This window comes from Otolemur garnettii, unplaced genomic scaffold, assembly GCF_000181295.1.
Source record: "Otolemur garnettii isolate 467f Iridium unplaced genomic scaffold, OtoGar3 scaffold00002, whole genome shotgun sequence".
NCBI classification, from domain to species: Eukaryota; Metazoa; Chordata; class Mammalia; order Primates; family Galagidae; genus Otolemur; species Otolemur garnettii.
The window spans coordinates 31,876,166-31,898,725 of record NW_003852397.1 but is presented as its reverse complement, the minus strand read 5'-3'; the positions used below and the strand labels follow the sequence as shown (position 1 = coordinate 31,898,725).

Here is a 22,560-nt window from a genome sequence, read left to right as displayed (position 1 = left end):
TCATACCTGCTAACACAACATCCATTCTGCAGTCTATGAGTCAAGGAGCAATTTTGACTTTCAAGTCTTATTATTTAAGAAATACATTTTATAAGGGAATAGCCACCATAGATAGTGACTCCTCTGATGGCTCTGGGCAAAGTCAACTGAATGCCTTCTGGAAAGCATTTATCATTCTAGATACCATTAAGAATATTCATGTTTCACAGGAGAAGGTTAAAATATCAACATTAACAAGAGTTTGGAAGATATTGAATCCAACTTTCATGGATGCTTTCAAGGAGTTTAAGACTTCAGTATAGGCAGTAACTGTAGATATGGTGGAAATAGCAAGAGAATTAGAAGTAGAGTTTGAAGAGACAATTGAATTGCTGCAATCTCATGATAAAACGTGAAAGGATTAGGAGTTGCTTCCTATGAATGCTCAAAAAAGTAGTTTCTTGAGATGGAATCTACTCTTGATGAAGAAGCTGTGAATATTGTTGAAATGGTAACAAAGGATTCAGAATATTACATAAATTTAATGCTAAAGCAGTAGCAGGGTTTGAAAAGATTGACTATAATTTGAAAGAAGTTCTTTGAATAAAATGTCATCAAATAGCACTCACATTGTGGAGAAATCTTCTGTTCAAAAAAGCATCAATTGATGCTACAAACTTCATTACTATCTTATTTTCGGAAATTGCCACAGTCCCTGAACCTTCAGCAACCACCACCCTGATCAGTCAGCAGCCATCAATGTTGAGGGAAGATTCTAACAGCAAAAAGTTTACAATTCACTAAAGGCTCAGATGATCATTAGTATTTTTAGCAATAAAGTATTGTTTAATAAGATGTATTCATTTTTTAAGTGATGCTTTTGCACACTTAATGGATTATAGTATAGTGTTAATTTTTTTTAATAGTGTTAACTTTTAAATGTACCAGGAAACAAAATTGTATGACTCTATTTATTGCAATATTTGTTTTATTGTGGTGGTCTGGAACTACACCTCCAATGTCTCAAAGGTAGACCTGTACACACTTACTTTGTTTTTTAGAACTCAGAACTATTAGCACAATGATGAAAATTTTATACTTCTGGTACATCAGTGTTTAGCACAAATTGGAATCACCTGAAGGAACAGTTAAAACCCAGAATGCTGTGACCTACCTCCAGAATTGCTAATTCAGTAGGACGGGGTGGGGTTCAAGTATTTGCATTTAAAAATTCTCAAGTGGTAGAGACCAACTCTGAAAACCACTGATGCAGATCATTTGATGCTGCATATTTTCAAAATCCATATGTTCTCAAAAATAGTGTATGCCATTTAGAATTTAGAAAGTCACTGTTAAAGCCAGAAAGATAGTAATGATGACTTATAGCTTCACAAATTCTTAATTGACCATTTTCAACCCCCTTGGCCCATGCCCACCATTATATACATATAATGCTTCTTAGTAATGCAAGAAATCTTTAGGCAATCTAAGAATATAATCTAAATATGTTCTTACCTGTTTATATCCTTTTATAGCTAATTAACCTGATGTGGCAACTGAGAATTTTAACTGTTGGTTTAAATTATAGAATATAATAAAGGCCTAATAGTTGTTATGTCCTCTTTACTATCTAAAACCATTATAAGGTCTTAACATTAAAAAGCAAAAGAAAACAAAACAAAGCAACACAACTTTTCCTAACTACTACTCTGGTTGATATTTCAATATAATTATAAAGACTTAGAATAAAAAAAAAGTGTAACTGGAGAGATGAAATCAATATTCCTAATACTTCTTAGTGATTTTTAGATACTAGAGCATATGTTTAATATGTATTCTGTTGATTTTTCAATAGAGCCTGTTAATGAACATGTCTCAATTACCTATTGAATAATCTCTTGAAGATGTCTATCTGTGTTTATTTATTCATGAGATTACACTCCCATTTTAGCAGTACTTTTTAACTCTGAGAAATCCAGGGGATTCTAGAACAGCTTGAAGCATGATTTCCCACTGATGACGTTGAAGGTTGAATAAGAACAAGTGAATAAATGTAGACAATGACCTTATTAATTCATACAATCTTGAGTTGCGGCCAATGAGCTATGGGGCAGATATCCTTGACTCTGGAATTAGTCACTATCAAGGGTGCAGAAAGCCACATTAAGTTGAAAGAGGCAAGAATTTAACAAAACAAAATGATAAAATAAACAGGGCAGCTTCTTATATGTGTATATTTTCTAAGGGGACTTTGTGGAAACATTAAGGGATAGATGGGTACTTACCCAAGATGAATATTTCGCTCCTGACTTTGTGTTGAATGGTAAGAAACTCTTGTTCTGGAAGTTTCCTGTGTGTGAATCTCAGCTTTGTCACCCATTAAAAGCAATGAATGAAATCTAGTCTGCTTACCTGGCAGGGTTGTGACAATTCAATTTGAAGTAAAAGCCCTGAATAAAGGCATAGTTTTGATGTCTGTTTGGTAAAAATTAATTCTCATTTCCCTAAAAGTAATTTAAATGTTTAATTAATGTGCAGTGCTGACATCTTTACCTTTCCAAGCACTTTTGTACTTTTCCAGGGTTACAATGAGCAATTTGGTCATTTAAAGTAGGAAAAAATATTTGTAGGGTTTTTAAAAAAAAAAAAAACCACAAATGCCATAGCTTTTTAAATATTCTACATTAGACAATAGAAACAAATAGATGTGAAAATTGCAAAATAATAAATATCTCTGCCAAGTTTATCAGGGGAAAAGAGGAAGGTATAAACTTAAATTAATTTTTGAAATTCTATAGTAGAATTGCTAAGAAATTGTTCGTTAAACAAAAAAACACAAAACCTAGTGCCAGGGCATGCAACCACATAAGTAAAAATTCTAAAAACTGACTAATTTTCAAGATAAGTTACACTTATATAATTTTTAAATGTTCCTAAGTAGTAATAAGAAACACTTATCAACAGAACTTCTGGAATCAATAGCCAATATTCTACTTTATCTGCTAAGATGGTAATTACTTTAAAAACACATTCTCTTATTCAGTTTTTTAAACATCTTATTATCAATTATTATCAATAATTATTATTAATATTATTATCTTATTAATTAGCATTGCCATTAGCATTTTAAGATATTGACTTAATATTTTATCATTTGAATATGTTGTGTTGTATTAAAATCTAAACTTTAAAGAAAAAAAGAATTCTTAACTTTTATAAGAACAGCCAAAGCATCAACCAATTGACATTTAACCTAGTAGAAAAACTAAATTTTTTTCTCATTCAACCTATCAGTTAGATGCTTCTAGTTGCAAGTAATAGAAAACGTAACTTATTTATTTATCTCACATTAAAGGAAGTCCAGTGGGAGCACAGGCCCCAGAGTCGATTACTTGCAAACTGAATTATATATTAAAGGACTTGGCTTCTTCTCATCACTACTTTGCTATCCCTTGTATTGCCTTGTTACTGAGGAAGGGTGTAAGGAGGGGTAAAAAGATGGCTACAACACTTCCAATCATTCAGAAGCACTGGGAAGTCTTGCTAAATCGCAGTTTGCGGGGTCCAACTCCCACAATTTCTGATTCAGTAGGTCCAAGTGGAGTGTGTAATTTACATTTCTACTAAGTTCCCAGGTGATATTGATGCTTCTGGTCGTGAGGTCACACTTTGAGAAATACTTACACTAATGATGCTGGGATGAAAAGATTTTTGTTTTCCTTTGTTTATTTTAGTTGACACATAATTGTTCATTTTTATGGGATACAGAATGATGTTTTGATACATGTATACAATGTGTAATGATCAAATCAGGGTAATTAGCACATACATCACCTGAAAATACAGAGCGCCTATAAAGTTCATGTGCCATAGTTGTAACTATTTACACTGCACAAGAACTTTATGGCCACCCTATGTTATCATTTGTTTGTGTTAGGAACATTTAGAATCCTCTCTTCTAGCTACATGAAAATGTACAACAAATTATTGTTGGCTGAATGTGATGGCTCATGCCTGTAATCCTAGCACTTTGGGAGGCTGAGACAGGAAGATCACTTGAGGGCAGGAGTTTGAGACCAGCCTGAGCAACACAGCAAGTCCCTGGCTCTACAAACAATTTAAAAATTAGCCAAGCATGGTAGCACACAATGGGCAGAAGGATCGCTTGAGTCTAGGAGACTGAAGGTGCAATGAACTATGATGATGCCACAGTACTCTAGCCTCCACACTAGAGGATGACAAAAAGCAAACATTTTTGTTAATTATCATTATTCTATGGTCATATAAAACACCAGAACTTATTATTCCTAGCTAGCTATAGTTTTGTAACTGTTAAACAACCTTTTTCTATCCCCCTTCCTCTTACCCTTTCAGCTCCAGTAACCACTCTCCTACCCTTTAAGTCTATGGGTTCAACATTTTCACCTTTCATGTACGAGTGTAATAATGTAGTATTTATCTTTTATGCCTATCACTTATCATAATGTCCTCCAGGATCATCCATGTCGCTGTAAATGACAGGATTTCTTTCTTTTTATGGCTGAATAGTATTCCATTGTATATACACACTACATTTTATTTATTCAGTCATCTATTGATGAATATTTAGGTTGATTCTGTATCTTGGCTATTGTAAATAATGCTGCAATTGACATGAAGGTGTAGGTATATCTTCAATATACTGATTTCCTTTCCTTTGAACAAATACCCTATAGTGGGATTCCTGGATTTATTTTTAGCTTTTTTTGAGGAACATCCATACTGTTTTCCATACTGGTTATATTAATTCACACTCCCATCAATAGTATGTAAGAGTTCCCTTTTCTCCATATCCTTGCCAGCTTTTATTTTTTGTCTTCTTGATAATAGAAATTCTAATTAGGGTGAGATGATATGTCATTGTGGTTTTGATTTGCACTTCCCTGATGATTAGTGATGTTGAGCATTTTTTCATATACTCGGCCATTTGTTATGTCTTCTTTTGAGAAATATCTATTCAGACTATTTGCCCATTTTTAATCAGATTATTTGGTTTTTCTGAGTTGGTTTTCAAGCTCTTGAGTTATTTGAGTTCCTTATATTTTCTGGATATTTTGTCAGTTATTACTCTGTATAATATATAAAATATAAATATAAAAAATATAAATATATATATAACTCTGTATAAATATATATATATATATATATTTTTTTTTTTTTTTGCAGTTTTTGGCCAGGGCTGGGTTTGAACCCATTACCTCTGGCATATGGGGCTGGCACCCTACTCCTTTGAGCCACAGGTGCGGCCTAATACTTTGTAAATATTTTCTTCTGTGGCTCGGCGCCTGTGGCTGAAGTGGCTAAGGCCCCAGTCACATACACCTAAGGTGGCGGGTTCGAATCCAGCCCGGACCCCCCAAACAACAATGACGGCTGCAACCAAAAAATAGCCGGGCATTGTAGCAGGTGCCTGTGGTCCCAGCTACTTGGGAGGCTGAGGCAGGAGACTCGCTTGAGCCCAGGAGTTGGAGGTTGCTGTGAGCTGTGAAGCCACAGCACTCTACCCAGGGGGATAGCTTGAGGCTCTGTCTCAAACAAAAAAAAAATATTTTCTTCCATTCTACAGACTGTCTCTTCACTCTGATCATTATTTTCTTTGCTATACAGAAAATTTTTAGTTTGGTATAGTCCCCTTTGTCTATTTTTGGTTTTGCTGCCTGTACTTTTGAAGCCTTACCCATAAAAATCTTGATTCTAGACCAATGACCTGAAGCACTTCCCCTAAGTTTTCTTCCATTAGTCTTAAAGTTTTGAGTTTTACATTTAAGTCTTTAATCCATTTTGGGTTAATTTTTGTATATGGTGATAGTGAGGTACCTAATTTTATTCTTCATATGGATATGTTTTCCCAGTACCATTTGTTTAAGAGAGTGTTCCTTCCTCAATGTATGTTCTTGTCTCCTTTGTTAAGAATCAGTTGCTTATAAACATCTATAAATATATGAATTCATTTCTGGATTCTCTACTCTGTTCCATGTCTGTTTTTATACCAATACCATGCTGTTTTGATTTACTATTGTTTTGTAGTATATTTTCAAGCTATGTTCTTTTTGCTCAGGACTGCTTCAGTTACTTGGGGTCTTTTGTGGTTTCATACAAATTAAAAAAATTTTTTTTCAATTTCTTTGAAAAATATTATTGATATTTCAATTGCTATTGCATTGAATATGTAGATTGATTTGGGTTATACATTTTCAGTCTATTAGCATGTACTTTCTTTCCATCTGGGGGTGTCCTTTATTATTTCTCTCATCAATAGTTAAATTAATACCTAGGGGTTTTTTTTGTTGTTGTTGTTGTTGTTGTTTTTGCAGTTTTTGGCCAGGGCTGGGTTTGAACCCACCACCTCCAGCATATGGGGCCAGTGCCTTACTCCTTTGAGCCACAGGTGCCACCTGGTACCTAGGGTTTTTTTAAAATAGCTATTGTAATGAGACTAACTTCTTGATTTCTTTTTAGCTAGTCAATAAGGTTTTTAGAAATGCTACTGATTCTTATATGTTCAATTTGTATACTGCAATTTTACTGAATTCATTTATCAGTTCTGAAAGTATTTTTGGTGGAGTATTTAGAATTTTATATATAAGATTATGTCATCTGCAAAGAGGGACAGTTTAACTTCTTTTCTAATTTGGATGTTTTTAATTCTGTCTCTTATCTAATTGCTCTGGCTAGGACTTCCAGTACAATGTTGAATAAAGTGGTAAAAGTGGGTATCTTTGTCTTACTTTAGGTCTTAGCTTTACCCCTTTCTTTATGGTCTTACTTGTGGGTTTATCATGGCCTTTATTACATTGAGATATCTTCCCTCTATACATAATTGTTGAGATTTTTAGCATGGAGGGATTTTGAATTTTATCAAATGCTCTTTCTGCATCTATTGAGATGGCCATATGGTTTTTGTACTTTATTCTGTCAATGTGATTTATTATACTTATTGATTCGTATATGTTGCATCCTTGGGCTAATCCCACTTGATCATGGTATATTATCTTTGTAATGTGCTATTGGATTTGGTGGCTAGTATTTTGTTGAGCATTTTTGCACCTATGTTATTCTGAGATATGGGCCTGTAGTTTTCTTTTTTGTTGTTGTTGTGTCCTCATCTGGTTTTGTTGTTAGTATAATGCTGATCTTATCGAATGAGTTAGAAAGAGTTCCCTCATCTATCCTCTTCAATTTGGGGGAGAATAGTCTGAGATGAATTGGTTTTAGTTCCTTTTTAGAAATTTGGTAAAAATTCAGCAGTAAAGCAATCAATTCTTGGGGTTATCTTTGTTGGGAGGCTTTTATTACTGAATCATTATTAGTCTGTTCAAGTTTTTTGTTTCTTTCTGGTTCACTTTTGCAGGTTATAAGTGTCCAGAAATATATCCATTTCCTCTAGGTTTTCCAACTTGTTGGCCTATACCATAGTTGTTTGTATGCTATGAATCTTTGCATTTCAACTGCTATCTGTTGTAATGTCTCCTTGTTTCCTATTTTATTTATTTGGATCTTCCCTCTTTTTTTCTTAGCATAGCTAACGGTTTGTCAATTTTGTTTATCTTCAAAGAAAAACACTTCATTTTGTTGATCTTGTGTGCTTTTTTGTCTCAATTTTGTTTATTTCAGCTCTAATCTTTATTGCTCCTTTCCTACTCTAATTTTGGGTTTGTCCTTGCTATTGTAGTACAGTTTGAGTTCATGTTTTATTGTTGATTTCTGTCTACATCATCTGTCCAGTACTGAAGGGGGTGTTGAAGTTTTCAACTATTATCATATAGAGATCTATTTCTCTCTTTAGCTCTAATAGTATTTGCTTTATATATTTGAAGTATTGGCTGCATAGATATTTATAATTGTTATATCCTCTTGCTGAACTGATTGCTTTATCCTTATGTGATGACCTTGTCTCTTTTTATGTGTTTTAACTTAAAATTTATTTTGTTTGATGTAAGTATAGCTATCACTGTACAATTCTGGTTTCCATTTGTGTGGAATATCTTTTTCAACTCCTTCACTTCCAATATATGTGTGTCTTTACAGATGATATAGTTGGGTCTTGTTTTTTCTTACCCATTCAGCAAGTCTGTATCTTTTAATTGGGCAAATTTAAACATCTACACCAAATTTATCATTGATAAATGAGGATTTACTGCTGTTCTTTTGTTAATTGTTTTCTAATTGCTTTGTATATTATTTATTCCATTCTTCCTTTCTTATTGTTTCTCTCTGCAGTTTAGTGGTTTTCTGTGGTGATAATGTTTGATTCTTTTGTCTTTCTTATTTGTATGTCTGTTCTACAAGGGAGTTTTATACTTTCCTATGTTTTTATAATGGTGGATATTGTTATTTCACTTCCAGATGTAGGATTCCCCTAACCATTTCTTGTACAATGGTCTTATAGTAGTGAATTCTCTGTTTTTGCTTTCTGGGAAAGACTATTTTTCCTTTATTTCTGAAAGATAGCTTTTTGGCATGGTATTCTTGGCTGGCAGTTTTTTTTTTTTTTTCTTTTCTTTAAGTACTCTGATTATCCCATTCTCCCTTGGCCTGTAAGGTTTCCATTAAATATTTGCTGTTAGTCTGATTGGGATTTCCTTAAATATGACTTGACATTTTTTCTTACTGTTTTTATAATTCTTTTTGTTTTTGACTTTTGATACTTTATAATGTACCCTGGAGAGAACTATTTGAATTGAAGCTATTTGAAGATCTTTGAGCTTCCTATATCTGGCTGTTTGTATCTTTTTAAAGATTTGGAGAATTTTCAGCTATTATTTTATTAAATAAGTATGGTTTTTTTTCATCTCTTTTCCTTGTCAAACTTCAAAATGCTAATATTTGTTTTCTTTATGGTCTCCCATGTCTCATATAGGATTTCTTTTTTCTCTATGTAGACTTTCTTCATTCTTTTAACATTTTTTGGCCTTCTCCTTCTTCCTCTTTTTTTTTTTTTTTTTGTTTGACTGGATTATTTCAAAAGACCTATCTTCAAGTTCTTCTGCTTAATCTAGTCTACTGCTGAAGCTCTTGATTGTATTATTCATTTCATTTCTTGAATCTGTTAGTTTTGAGGTTTTTGTTTAGTTCTTTTTATGATATCTTTGTGTTGAACTTCTCATTCAGATCATGAATTGTTTTCTTGATTTTTTGGTATTGTTTGCCTGTGTCCTTTTGCATATTACTGAATTTCCTTAAGATCATGATTTTGAGTTCCTTTTCAGGCATTTTTACACTTCCTTTTCTTTGGGGTTTGTTATAATGAACTATTTGTGTTTCTTTGGAGGTGTCGTGTTTCTGTGATTTTTTTCATGTTTCTTATTTCCCTACATTAATATCTGTGTATCTGATGTAATAGTAGCTTCTTCCAATTTTATGGAATAACTTTTGTAGACAAAGACTTTTTTCATGTAGCTATATCTAGTATCAGTTGGGAGAGATTTGGCTTTTACTAGATGAGGGAACCAGTGTAGTCACCATATGATTTCTTCAGCTATAACCAATGTCCCTGCTATCTGCAAGTTCCTCAGTGGTTTAAGCTGTGGTTGTCTATGGAAGCTATGGGGCAGCTTTGCTGGATGGGTATGCCAGGTGGGCTGGTTTTTTGGCCCCTGAGTGGCACTTGAGTGCATAGTGATCCTATTGCTGGAGTTAGCAGGTAGGATTGCCAATGGTTGTGGCAGTGGGCCTTGGGCGTACTGATCTTTGGGCCTCTAGTCAGCAAGGTGGTAGTGATGGGCCCTAGGAAGGCCAGTGTGGGCCCCTGCATGGTACACATAGGTGCTGGCCAGGAATGGATGTTTGATATTCATCAAACTCATAATATTCATTTGTAATATGACAGAGAGTTCCCTTCACTGACCTCAAAGGGACTGACATAATTTTTTGTTTGTAAGCTTCCTATTAAATATTCCATATTGGGCTATTGCTCACTTAGAATACCAATATTCCTATTAGTTGATATAGCAGCGTTTTAGAAAACAGTTTTGCATTCAGCTATTTGAATTTGGGGCTGATGAGGCCAGTGCAAGCCCTACTTTCACTTCAGGTTATTTGTTTCTAGCCTGTAGAAAGCTTTCCCCCAAATTCCCATTTTTTAAATTCTCTCAAATATAGATCATTTGGCAATCTTAAATTTTTAAGATGTCTTTGATTTAGGCTACACAAATCTTAGCTTCTATAACCAAGAAAGCAAAAATAAAGTTGTCTGAAGGCACACTGTTAATGCCTCTAATCTAATTTCCAACCTGATCTTTCTTTTTAGTAATACATTTTCTAACCTAGCGGTTTAACAATTTGCTTATGTTGCAAAAACTCTTTCTTGCAATGTGTAATTCCTTTTCTTTATCATTTGTATCACAAACCATATTACCAAATTGTCATTTCCTCTTCTCCATTATCTGTCTTACAAACCACTTCCTCGAAATGTGTTCCATATTTTATGTAGTATGCTTAGTGAGAGTAATGGTCTGTTTGCATGATAGTCTAGGGCAAACTTTAGGATCCTCATAAAACCTTTGGCAATTTCTGTGTTGTGTATCTCCCTCATAATGACTTTTTGGGGCCTTTTTTTCTCATTTATTTTCACAAAAGGAAGCACAGTGGAGAAAGATGATTTCTGCAGGGGGCCTGGAAAGACATGGGACAAGTTTAGGCAAAGATGCAAGCTTTGCACAAAATATCTGACTTCTAGAAGATGCTGGGATAGAAAATCTTTAAGTGAAAAATGTGCCATTTTGGAGGAATTAGGAAATGCATCCTTTCCTACAGCTCTCTCAGACCCCAGCGTGCAACAGGATAAAGAGACTGAAAATGTTTCTCATGGGAAGTTGAGAAAGCATTTAAATGGAGGGAAGAGGCCTAGGCTGTTAATGTAAATACAGCAGGGACCTGCAGACAGGATACAGAATTCATCCAATAGTTTCAACTATTTGTGACAACCAATGTATCAGCAATGCTTTCAAAGTTAGTAGAAGACACTGCCCAGTAGCAACTTAACTCATTCAGCTATTCTAAGGCCTGTTATTTATACATAGTCTCCTAGCTGTCTTGTCCAGGAATTAAGAGTAAATTCCTTGGTCCTTAAGATATGATTGAAGATGGTGCAGGAAATTACAGTAAGTCCTCACTTTACATTATTGATAGGTTTGTGGAAACTATGACAAAAACATTACCAAACTTCTAAATAAAAGATCTTCTAATGTTAAATATTGAAATGTAAGGTATTCATACATGTAAGAAAGATTAATGAGAATTATTTACCCAGTTATTTCCAGTTTAGTGTTGTGAGTGGCTGGCACCTGTCTCAGCAGCTCAAGGTGCAAGCTGGAAACCAACCCAGGACAGGATGCCTTCTGTCAGAGGGTACACTCACACACACCCACACTCATTTGTAATGGGAAGATTTAGACATGTCAATTAACCTAAACATAAACATCTTTGTGGGAGGAAACTGGAGTACCTGGAGAAAAACAATACAGACTGGGGAGAACACGCAAACAACACAGTTTTCCCAGCCAGGAATTATCTTTCCCCCATCAATATTAGAATGAATCAACAAGGAAAGAAAGGATGTTGAGGACCTGCTATATAATGCCTTCTTTCAGTTTTGTCAGACGTTAATATGCATGCCATCAAAATCCAAAGCACAGGCTTAGCTGAAATTTCCCACATACATGGAAGCAACCACCTCAGCACTTAAATTATCTTTTAATTTCAAATGGTTACCTGGGCTCAGAATCTGGGTGTGCAATTTTATTTCCTCTGGGCAGTGCTTAATATTGAGTACTTCTTGCAATGATTAGGACTTCCGCCCATTCAGATCTTGTTGTCCTAGCTAACCCCTTTGTGGTTTTTGGAAATGTAGGTTTGCTTTTAAACTTCTTAGAATCTCTTAATTCCTCTTTGCTTTACAGGGAACCAGAAGCATGGACTTTGATCATAGGAAGTAAGTAGCCTAGCCATAGGCGGGATTATATTTATTCACTCAACAAAAAATATCTGTATTTATTTACAATGACCATTTTCCGGATCACTCATTTATTCAATAGGTCTTCATTTCAGTCAGATGTTTTGGGGCCAGAGAGAATTAGGCAAGTTGGAAACTAAAGAGAATGGTATCTCTTAAATGGGTTTTATATCTCAAAATATGAAGGGATTTGGAGGTCACCAGATGATGGGATCTTGGCAGGGGAATGAAGAGGCTTGACACAAAGTCTGTGTCGGGGGACTGAGGAACTCTGGGAGGAACCCTCCCGGTAAACCTCGGGTCCATATTTATTATCATATAACCTGAAGAAGTAGATAAAAACTGCTTGCCCGACATGAGCACAGATTAGGGAGGACATGGAGAAGGTCAGAAAGAATGTTTACACCTATGTTTTTGCAAAACTGCAGACCTTGAACATAACCTCTGCCTCCAGCATCAAAAGACCTTTGACTTCTAGAGAATCTTTACTATAATTATTATTCCCACACCTCATACATACATTTTCTCTTGGAGGTCAGTTTTCTGATCTGCATGCACACAACTCATGTGCCATTCTCATGATTCGCCAGGTCTCTCAAGCAGGAAGTGAGTCTTATGCTAAAGATCAGGGCTCAGTTTCCTCTAGATGTTGGGTTTTCTATAATTTGGAATACTGTTATGTTTAATTTCCATGGAAATGATGAAGTACAGAGCTGACTTTTGGATATGGGACTTGCACTCACTTTGCTCTTCCTCCTTCCCTTTCTTATCCTCAGATGCACCCAAATCCATCTTTACCTCTAACCTAGTATATTGGTAGTATATATTGAAGATGCCAAATATCACCATGGGTTCAGAAGCTGTTGAATGGGGAAACTGAATCATACTCAGAATAAACTTCTTTAAAAATAAAAGAGTATACTTTAATTTTCTACTTTAGTTTCTTCTGCTCAGTTTCATTAAATATTTCATGCTAAGAAAGTTGGCAAGTATGAAAGAGGCTATGGAATTCTGTGGGTGGTAAGTTCGTTGTAGCGAACTTGGAATCTGTGTACTATTAAAACCAACCAAACACAGGTAGCTTAGATATGTGAGTCCTTCAATTTTTTTTTTTTTAAAGACAGAGTTTTACTTTGTCACCCTTGGCGGAGTGCCTTGGCATCACAGCTCATAGCAACCTCTAGCTCTTGGGCTTAGGCGATTCTCTTGCCTCAGCCTCCTGAGCAACTGGGACTACAGGTGCCTGCCACAACACCTGGCTATTTTTTTTTTTGTTGCAGTTTGGCTGTGGCCAGGTTTGAGCCACCATCCTTGGTATATGGAGTCGGTGCCCAACTCACTCAGCCACAGGTGCCACCCGAGTCCTTCAATTTTTATTCTGGCTTCCAACTTTTATTCTTCTAACACTGCTAAAGCAGGGAACTAGGTAAGTTTATAGCAATTTTGGTAGATGGTTGTTAGACATTGATTTCATATGACCCTCTCTGCAATAAATTTTCCTACACTTGACACTTAGCACATCCTTTATCCTATAAGAATAAAAATACTTTCATTGTTTTTGTTGGAGTAGGTCAGCTTACAGAAGTGTTGCATCTTTACATGCTTTAAAAATGTCTGACTTAAAAAAAAATGACAATTTCCTTGCTAGAAATAGGTAAAATTTCTTAACCATTAACCTCTGGTACTTTAAACAATTGTTCAAACAACCTTTAAAATAAGACATTAACTAATTGAAGAAAGATTTTAAAATGATCTTTTCCAAGTTTTAGTTTTTAAATCTTAGGGGACCAGATAGTCCTTTCTCAATCAGGTTTATAAAAATGCCCATTATTAAATTTGACATTAGAAACATGATGTCTCACATCATCTGTGGAATAAAGAACATTATAAATAAAATTAGAACATCATGACCATTCTTCCTCAATCTTTTCATTTGTTATATTTCTCCCAAGCAGATAAAATGGATTTTCTTTTATTGCTCATGTGACCACTTTTTGCATCAGATGCATTTAATTTTGTAGGTTAAATATTTAGAACCAAGGAAATAAGAGGAAACTTGGATATAATATATTTTATTGCCAACAATCTCATTCTAGCTGGCTAATACTCCAGGAATGTTCTTGTTTCTCTGTAGGGTTTATAATTTACAACCTGCTTTATTTAAATCAGATCCTTACAATAATCTTTTATTTTTTTATTTTATTTTATTTATTTATTTATTTTGAGACAGAGCCTCAAGCTGTCCCCCTGGGTAGAGTGCCGTGGCATTACAGCTCACAGCAACCTCCAACTCCTGGGCTCTAGCGAGTCTCCTGCCTCCGCCTCCCAAGTAGCTGGGACACAACTCACACCACAACGCCCGGCTATTTTTTGGTTGCAGCCGTCATTGTTGTTTGGCGGGCCTGGGCTGGGGATTCGAACCCGCCACCTTAGGTGTACGTGGCTGGCACCTTAGCCGGTTGAGCTATAGGCGCCGAGCCACAATAATCTTATGAGCAAAAAGGAAGGTCTATATATGAACATATTCAAGGTCTGAAAATTAAGTTCATGAACTCATCCTAGAAAGAGGCCCATATATCTCATTGCTGAATATGACTATAGTCACATCTGAAGTTCTTTCCTTAGGAAGCTAAGCACAGTATCAGTGCATATCCTATCCTTTAAAGTAATTTTGGCACTTTTTCTCGATGGCCATCAGAGCTATCATAGGAGGTCAGAGAATGAAGTTCAAGAACTCATCCTAGAAAAAGTGCTACAGAGAACTTAATTGCAAGACATTTATATATGTGTGTGTAAAAATATATAGTTGTCCCTTAGTATTTTGAAGGATTCATTCTAGAACCCCTATGGACACCAAATTCCACAGATGCTGAAGTCCCTCAAAAATAGCATATTTGCATATAACCCATGCATGTATTTGCATATACTTTGTCATCTCTAGATTAATACAATAGAAATGCAACGTAAGTAGTTGCTATATTATTACATGTAGCATGGTTCAAATAATTTGTATTGTTTTTGTTATATTGTAATTATTTTCTTTGACTATTTTTGATCTACAGTTGATTGAATCCACAGATTTGAAGCCTGCAGATACAGAGGGCATACCATATATGTGTAATTTACATTTGTGGTTCACATATATTTTCATTTCCTTCCCTGAAGATGAGGAGATTAACTGCATGACAGTCTCATGGCAGATTAGATGGTTGGAGGAGATGCTGGGAGGAAAAAAGCAGGCTTTTGAATCTTATGGCCCAAGCTTTTCCCACTGCTCTGATTTGAATTATGTTAATAAATGCTATCTTTCATGTACAAAATATATACATAATAAACACTATTGCTATCTTTCATATACAGAGGAAGTGAAAATTGGTACTGTTGACGTTGGCTAGCTTGGCAGGGAAGGTATACAGGTATTCAAGTACAAAAGGATCATACTGTAGAGATAGGTTGATGAAGCTCCAGCTATGTGGTTTAATCAGCTATCATTTCGTTCTCTGATGCTCCCAAGCCTGGTGAGATGACTGACAGAGGATTAAGAATGAAATATGTAAGATTTCTTCTTGGCAAAGCTCGTCTTATCCAGTTTATATTTTGGGTTAGCAATAGAAACAATGTCTTTCACAATTCAGGCAACCACAAGTAAAATTTCAGTTTAAGTCACTTTAAGTAAAAATCATGGATTTATAAATTTTTGTGGGAGTTAATTATGGATTCAGTTAATGCTAGAGTATTGCAGTGCACAATAGGTAAGTCTGAAAAGCTTCTGTTGATAAAATGTTTCATATAATTAAAGTGATTCAATATCGAATTCTGTAAGTGCATATGTTAATATATTGTGCAATCTACCTTAGATTTTTTGCTTTTACTATGCTGCTGTGTGTCAAGTTTCAGTAAGTCCACTAACAACCATTGCAAATTGATTACAATATTGAAGAAGAGATATAGTACTTTCATTGTACAAAATCATAGGCTCATGCTACTGAGAGAAAAATCACTTAGCATGCAAGGGAGAGGTCATAGACTAGATAACTAGTTGACAGAGACTTTTATGTGACCTCATTGAGTAACAGCTCATCATTTCTTAAAAGAAAGACAAATCTAGAAAGCTGTCCAGAATTTTTGATCCGACACTAGTTCCACCTATTTGGGAACAAATGTAGAAAAAAAGGCAAACTAGTCCATTTTTGATGGTAAACGTGTGGTTAGAAAGTATATTGGAATATGTTACAAGACCTGAGGTCGGGGCAAATTTGTAAACAAGGGTAAGTGCTGCTGGAGAAAAATACCTGTAGCATAAAGGGTTTTCATTTGGTCTGCCCAGAGTTCTTCGAAGGATGCGGAAGAATTCAGCAGGTGTAGCCCTGCCCTCTAGTGGATATCGGTGTGAGGGGCCGACGGCCATGTCTACTGTGTCTGGCTTACCAAGGCTAATTAAAATCAACCGCCCATTAAAAAGCAATTACTAGGGGTCTGGGTGATGTATTGAGCAATTGAAAGATTCACGTGGGAAAAGACATAGCCAGTGGCCAAAGTACCCGTTCTTTAGCTTCAATCGCTGGACGCTTGGTTTCTATTATACTCACTGGTTGAGCCTCTCACTAGTTCCTTAACACTCTTAAATAAATAAGATTAGTTCTCCTTGGACCTCTCTGCGGCTGAACCTTGGCTCTCATTACACGCAGGACCTAAAGCACAGCCCTTTTACCGGGACAGAATTTTGGGAAGTCGCTCTGAGATGACCAGCTCCCGCAAGAGGTGTGAAGTAGCCAGAGCTAAGGTTTGCAAGTGAGTGTGCGAGACTCAGGAGGCTGCCCACGGTGCCCCATTCCCTGGCAGGAACACTGGCGCCTGTCTGCGCTTGTCCCTTCCCTCCGCTGCCCTCGCGTCGCCCGCCGAGATTGTGACGGCCGTCCTCACGGGAGGGGCTTCCCCTGTGGACTTTCCAGGGAGCGCTCAAACGCCCGGGAGACAGCGGCCATGACTGCGCCGGTCCGCTCGGCCCGACTTGGCGGCCGCCTCGTGGGAATGAGTGGCCAACGCAGGGCGCGGGCGAATGTTCGATCTCTAGCCCAGTGGGTGTGTAGAAACGAAAAAGGGTACCATCCTGGGGGGTAGCGAGAAGCCACCACTGGGCAGGCAGGGACAGGTTGGGCCGCCCTACCCGCGCGCCGTCCTACCGGGCAGCTCAGGTCCCAAACAGCGCCCAAGCGGGGGCCGAAGGCTCTGCCTCATTTCATTTCCGTCTTTCCCGCCCGTGGGTGCTAGTGCGCATGCGCGCGCGCCTCTCGCAGCGGAAGTAGTAGCTACAAAGCTCGGTGCACGGCGGGCCCGGGAGTGCGGGCTGCACCGGGGCGGCCGGTGGCGGGGAGGGGCGGAGCGCAGGAGGCAGAGGCGGGAGTAGATCAGCGCGGTCGCGCCGAGCCGGCCGGGCCGACCGTGACGGGCCCCCTCACCTCCTCTCTTTCCCCCTCCCCGCCTGCTCACTACTTCTCACGACGAGAGCAGGCTCCCACCTTGCGCCGCCGCATCGCGAGCACCTCTCTTTCGCCCGAGGCGCGCGGGGCGCCCCCGCGAGCTTTGCGGGTGAGTCCCCGCAGCCTGGAGGAGAGGGGCGTCTGGATCTTTTAGTGGGTACCTGTATTACCTCCGACCCCCATTTCCAGAAACTTCCACGTCCCGAAGAAAGGGAGCTTTCAGGGATACCCTGGCTGGGGGGCGTCTCTAGGGCGCCGCCCCGCTGGCGTGAGGTGGGGACGTTGCAGGCAGCCGAGAGGGCGGATGCGGGTCTGGGCGCTCCCGAGGTGGCAGCTGGGCGGGGGACTCCCTCCTAAGCCTTTCTCTCGTCAGCGCCGCTTCTCCTGGTTTCTCTTGCAGATGCTGCTGCTAGGGGTGGTGGGAGCAGCCGTGGGACGTGTGGCCGGGAGCGGGGGTGACAGCCTAGGATTCCGGGGGCTTCTCTTCCTTGTCCTCCTCTCTCTAGTCCAGTGCGGCCGTGGCTGACACTAAAGACTTTGTAGCCATCAACCCGAGTGCAGTTTCGATGGAAAATGAAGGTAAAGGCCCCTGGCAGACGGGTTGCAACGCGGAGTTGAGGGTGTGGTGGTTTGTTTTTAAGTTGTCTTTCCCCCCACCTTTTTATTTTAGTGATTTTATTTTGTTTTATTTTGCATGTGAAGTATCCAAAGATTTGCTTGCTTAGGGTATCCAGCTTTTATTTTGGTCACATGGGGCATTTTAGGGATTAAGGTTCTGTGGGTGACTGAGCTTGATTCTGCTTTTCTGAGAAATTCCTGCTTTTTTTATCTTAGGAGATGGAAGGGAAGTTTTCATTTCTGATAGCATCTATGCATGTGAAATGAAAGCTGTTTGAATGGAATCACCCTAGGCCTTAGGGGAAGTGGAAAGGGGGGTAAGGGGGATGTAATGCATCTTAATTTCCATATCAAGCCTTGATATAGTGTGTGACTAGATTAATTTGTAAGAAAGAAAATGACTTTTTATTATCTCTAGCTGTGGGGGGAAAAAGCTCATTGTTTATCAGTTCACAAAAATGCCTTGAATTTAATGAAATATTATGAGATCATTTTCTTAAAGTTCCACCCTATTTGAAAATATTTAGGAGGTTAACAGTGGAACCTGTTTGTCCACTGTACTCTTTGGACGCATTAGATCGTCATTCACATATTACTTGATTCCTTTGTCCTTATTAAAATATTTACTGCTTTTAACTATATAGCATCGATTTATTATTTTAAAACCATTGAACAATTCAATAAATTATTTTTTTCTTTCTGAAGCAACCACACATATTCTTTGGACTGACTTTTGCCTTGTGTGAAGCCTTTTTGTTTTTTCTTCTACCTGTACCTAGACTGGGAGACGCTATAAGATTCTTAACAATTTAGTTTTTCTTCTTGTACTGTTTGGTTTTTAAAATTTGTATCTGGTACAAAGGGGCTGCAGTTGAGCTTGCTGGCTGCTTCTAATTTGTTTTTCCATTGTTGAGAATGTAAGCTTGATACTATTTTAAAATAACTGTTTCTTACAGATACAATAATCTCTTTTTCTGTCTGAGACTTCAGGAATACGTAGGAAATACGATGAGAGACATGATTATATTACCCACTTTTACTCTAGATGGATAATTGGTGGAAGACATTTTCTGAAATTCTGAAGTGTAACTGCAGAGGAATTACACTATCTAACTGGGTCTTGAGAAACATTTGAAACCAGTGGTTTTTGTTTAGTGGTATGGAGAATCACTTTTCTAAGCCCTTTATTCTCTTACAGATTTAAGAAAGACAAATCTGTTCTGCACATGAGACAATATTGAATGTATTCATACCTGTACTTAATGTATGTTTGTGAAATTGTTTTCAAAATGTTACCAGATTTAAGGGAGTAGCCTATAGCAGGTAAATGTTGCTTTGGTTTCGTGAGCTCTGAGGAAAAACTGCATTAGTAATAATGTTGATTCTGGTTATGTCCTGAGGTGGAAGTGGGTGGTTGTGACATGGAAGCATACCCATAGTGCATGCTGTATCTGACTGTGTCTGTGTCTTATGGCCAAATATGAACGATGTGGCTTCAGAGTAAAATGTTATACAATTCTTAAAAAACGTGTGAGGTTTTCTGTCCCACTATTGACTATCTAGAGACTTTTGTCAATTTTTAACTACTATCACATTTTTATCCTGTTTTCGTATTTAAATTTAAGAACTTTTTATGTAGTCCAGAAATTTTCAACAGCCTATGACTGTTTTAAAATATATGGATTGATATCTTTACCTTTTTATAGTTCACTTGCCTTTTACGTATCTTCCTTTGACATGGTATAGCGTTAACTGTTTAGAGGTGTGAAATAAAAATGGATTCAAATCTTGTCTTGAATCACATGTCTTATCTTGCGTCACTTACAGCGTGTGAGTTTAGGCAAATTACTTCACCTTTTTGAGCCTCTATTTTCTTATCTATAAATTAGGATTGATATTGTTTAGGTTACAGAGTTAAGAGGATTAATTGAAAAACCCTATATTGGGCGGCACCTGTGGCTCAAAGGAGTGGGGTGCCCGGCCCCATATACTGGAAGTGTTGGGTTCAACCCTGGCCAAAAACTGCAAAAAAAAAAAAAAAAATTTAAGAACAAAACAAACAAACAGAAAACCCTATATTGATTCTCTGGGGAGGTAGAAAGGTTGTGGAGACAGGCAACCTGATTTGAATGCTGGCTCCCAGTTGCCATTATTTGGCCTTCTGCAAATTATTAAAGCTTTCTGTGCTTTAATTTCTTCATCTACAAAGAAAGGATAATGATAGAACCTACTCATGAGGTTGTTGTAAACATTTAGAACAGTATCTAGCATGTAGTAAGTGCTTAATAAATTTTAGTTTTAAATAGACTCAACTCTATTTTGATGTACACTAATAATGCCACCTGGCATTAATGTTGTCATGACAGTTGAATGTTGGAAAGGGGAACAGTAGTGGCCAAAATGCTTTGTATGAAGTTGTCATTGTTAGTTAAGGGATGACCAGAGTTAAGTAAGGAATAAAATGTTAGTGCTTTAAGCCTATGTGAAAAGTTAGGGCTCTGAGAGGAAGCCAGGGGCCAGCATGGAAAAGGACAGGCTTGGATTTGAATCCCAGCAGGTAATTTTTGCCTCTCCTAAAAATGCTTCTAAGCTTTCTCAGCTTCTAAGTTTTCTCATCTGTTAATGGGATAATGCTCTATTGGATGATTCCTTTGAGTAATGAGTGAAGTTTGGTATGCAAAGTGACCAGAACAGTGGTTGAAGCACAGTTAGCTTGCTGGAATGTTTGAAAGATGCTGCTCTTACCCTGGAACAGAATCTTCCAGTAAGTGTGCAGATAATTTATAGCTCTAGGTGTGAACAATGTGGAATTGATAGTGGCTCTAGAGCATTGGTATGCAGATTAGGTAGTCTGCCAAGTTTGCTATGGTTTTGGGTGTAGAGAATGGCTTCATCCATGTGGCTCCCTTCAGCAATGGTGGTGTTTTCTTTGGCACTTCTGTTTTGTTTTCTGGCCCTTTTCCCCAGGGTCCACTTACATTTTCTCAGCAAAGCTTCACCAGTTTTTAGCTGTAGATTCCAGGATGCTCCATGAATACTTCATGCCAATCACTAGGAACATTTGAAGTGTAGATTTCCTGGAATTTCAGGGACTGGACCTAGATATCCATTTGTAAATTAGGATTTTATCCAGATTATTTAGAATTCTTTTTTACGTGTTTATCACAAATATAAATCTCTTAGGAATCTGAGATATAAATGAGTCTTTTCTGATTTTAAAAAATTGTTCACATTTATTCTATCTATGGAATAAATTTGGCTTTTCCCATGAAAAAAAGTGTAAATTCAATGCACATGAAACTAATACAGCCTTAAGTTTTTGACTAGAGATGTAATAATCTTTAGGATTTTCGGATGTGGCTAATTTAAGATTCTAGGCAAAGCAAATAGGTCTGGAAAATAATCTCTCAATTTCTTTTGCCTGGCATTTAAAAACTATTTGTATTCACACTTTAAAGAAAATAGTTTCTCATTCAGTTTTAAATTATTAATCATCTAGAACTGTCTCATATTCTCTGTATTGTGTTAGGGTAGTTGGAGAAGCTATGGAGAGATAGATGATTTCCTTTTCTGTATTGCATTTCTTCTACTGGAAATAGGAAACCAAATTAGGAAAATATTTTGTATTCTTAAGTGTGGAAAATGTAGTTTGTTTCATTTGCAGTTTTGTCAATAAAATGATATTCTTAATTAGTGCTGTGAAAAAGAGTTGAAACTAAAAGAGATTGTGTGTGTGACAGCATTTTATAAACTCCGGTAATTTAAGCCAGAGGAAGGATGCTGCAGACATTATCTGTAAGCAATAGCCTTCAACAGTTGAATCCTAAATACTTGATTTGTCTTTAATGTTTTTATCATTCATTTAAGTCCTCAGAATTCATCTCTGTTAACTGAAGCATTATGCAACAAAACAGTTTCCTAGGGAACACACCCTTGGGGCGCAAGGCTGATTTTCTTTTGAGATCTGGTTAACCTTGATCTGTTTTACTAGGTTAAATTTTTTTTTTAAGAGGTGGAAAGAACAGCAGGGCTTGATGGAAATGTTAATTACTAATAGTCTACTGTTGACTAGAAGCCTTAATTGTGAAAAAACTTGATAAGCATATATTTTGTATTTGTATTAATAAAGTGTTCTTACAATAAAATAAGCTATGAAAAAGAACATAATTGAGAAAGTCATGAAAAGAGGAAATATATTTGCTATTCATTATATGGACTTGGTCTTTATCCTCATTGTCTTCATGTTTAGTAGGCTGAGAAGGAGATGGAAAAAGAAAGGGTTGATCTTGCTATCTCATGGGTGGCGTAGGAGGAAGAAAATTCAAGTGAAAGTGGACCTTGGTGTTTAAGGGTCAAATGTCTACTATTTTCTGGCTTTAAGTTGCTGTTGGTAAAGAAATGAATTTAGGATTAAATGTAAATTACACAAATTGTGTTAAATTAGGTTAGCTTTGGCGAACTTGTGATGTATTTAGAAAAAGTTTGATATGT

At 37.1% G+C, this 22,560-nt stretch overlaps 1 protein-coding gene across 3 annotated transcripts in view; it reads left to right on the top strand.

Annotated features, from left to right (window-relative positions):
• Positions 1-22,560, top strand: part of ATP2C1 (ATPase secretory pathway Ca2+ transporting 1) — a 154,808-nt gene that overhangs the window by 19,150 nt on the left and 113,098 nt on the right. The window contains exons 1-2 of one of the 3 annotated variants that reach the window (XM_023513613.1): positions 17,315-17,560; positions 17,852-18,030. The exons of 1 other annotated variant lie outside the window; for it this stretch is intronic. In XM_023513613.1, coding sequence (XP_023369381.1) covers positions 18,025-18,030 — 6 coding nt within the window. In that variant the 5' untranslated portion in view covers positions 17,315-17,560; positions 17,852-18,024. Of the gene's footprint in view, positions 1-17,314; positions 17,605-17,851; positions 18,031-22,560 lie in introns of those variants that run through there. One more of the 3 variants, XM_023513617.1, reaches the window with a different exon arrangement.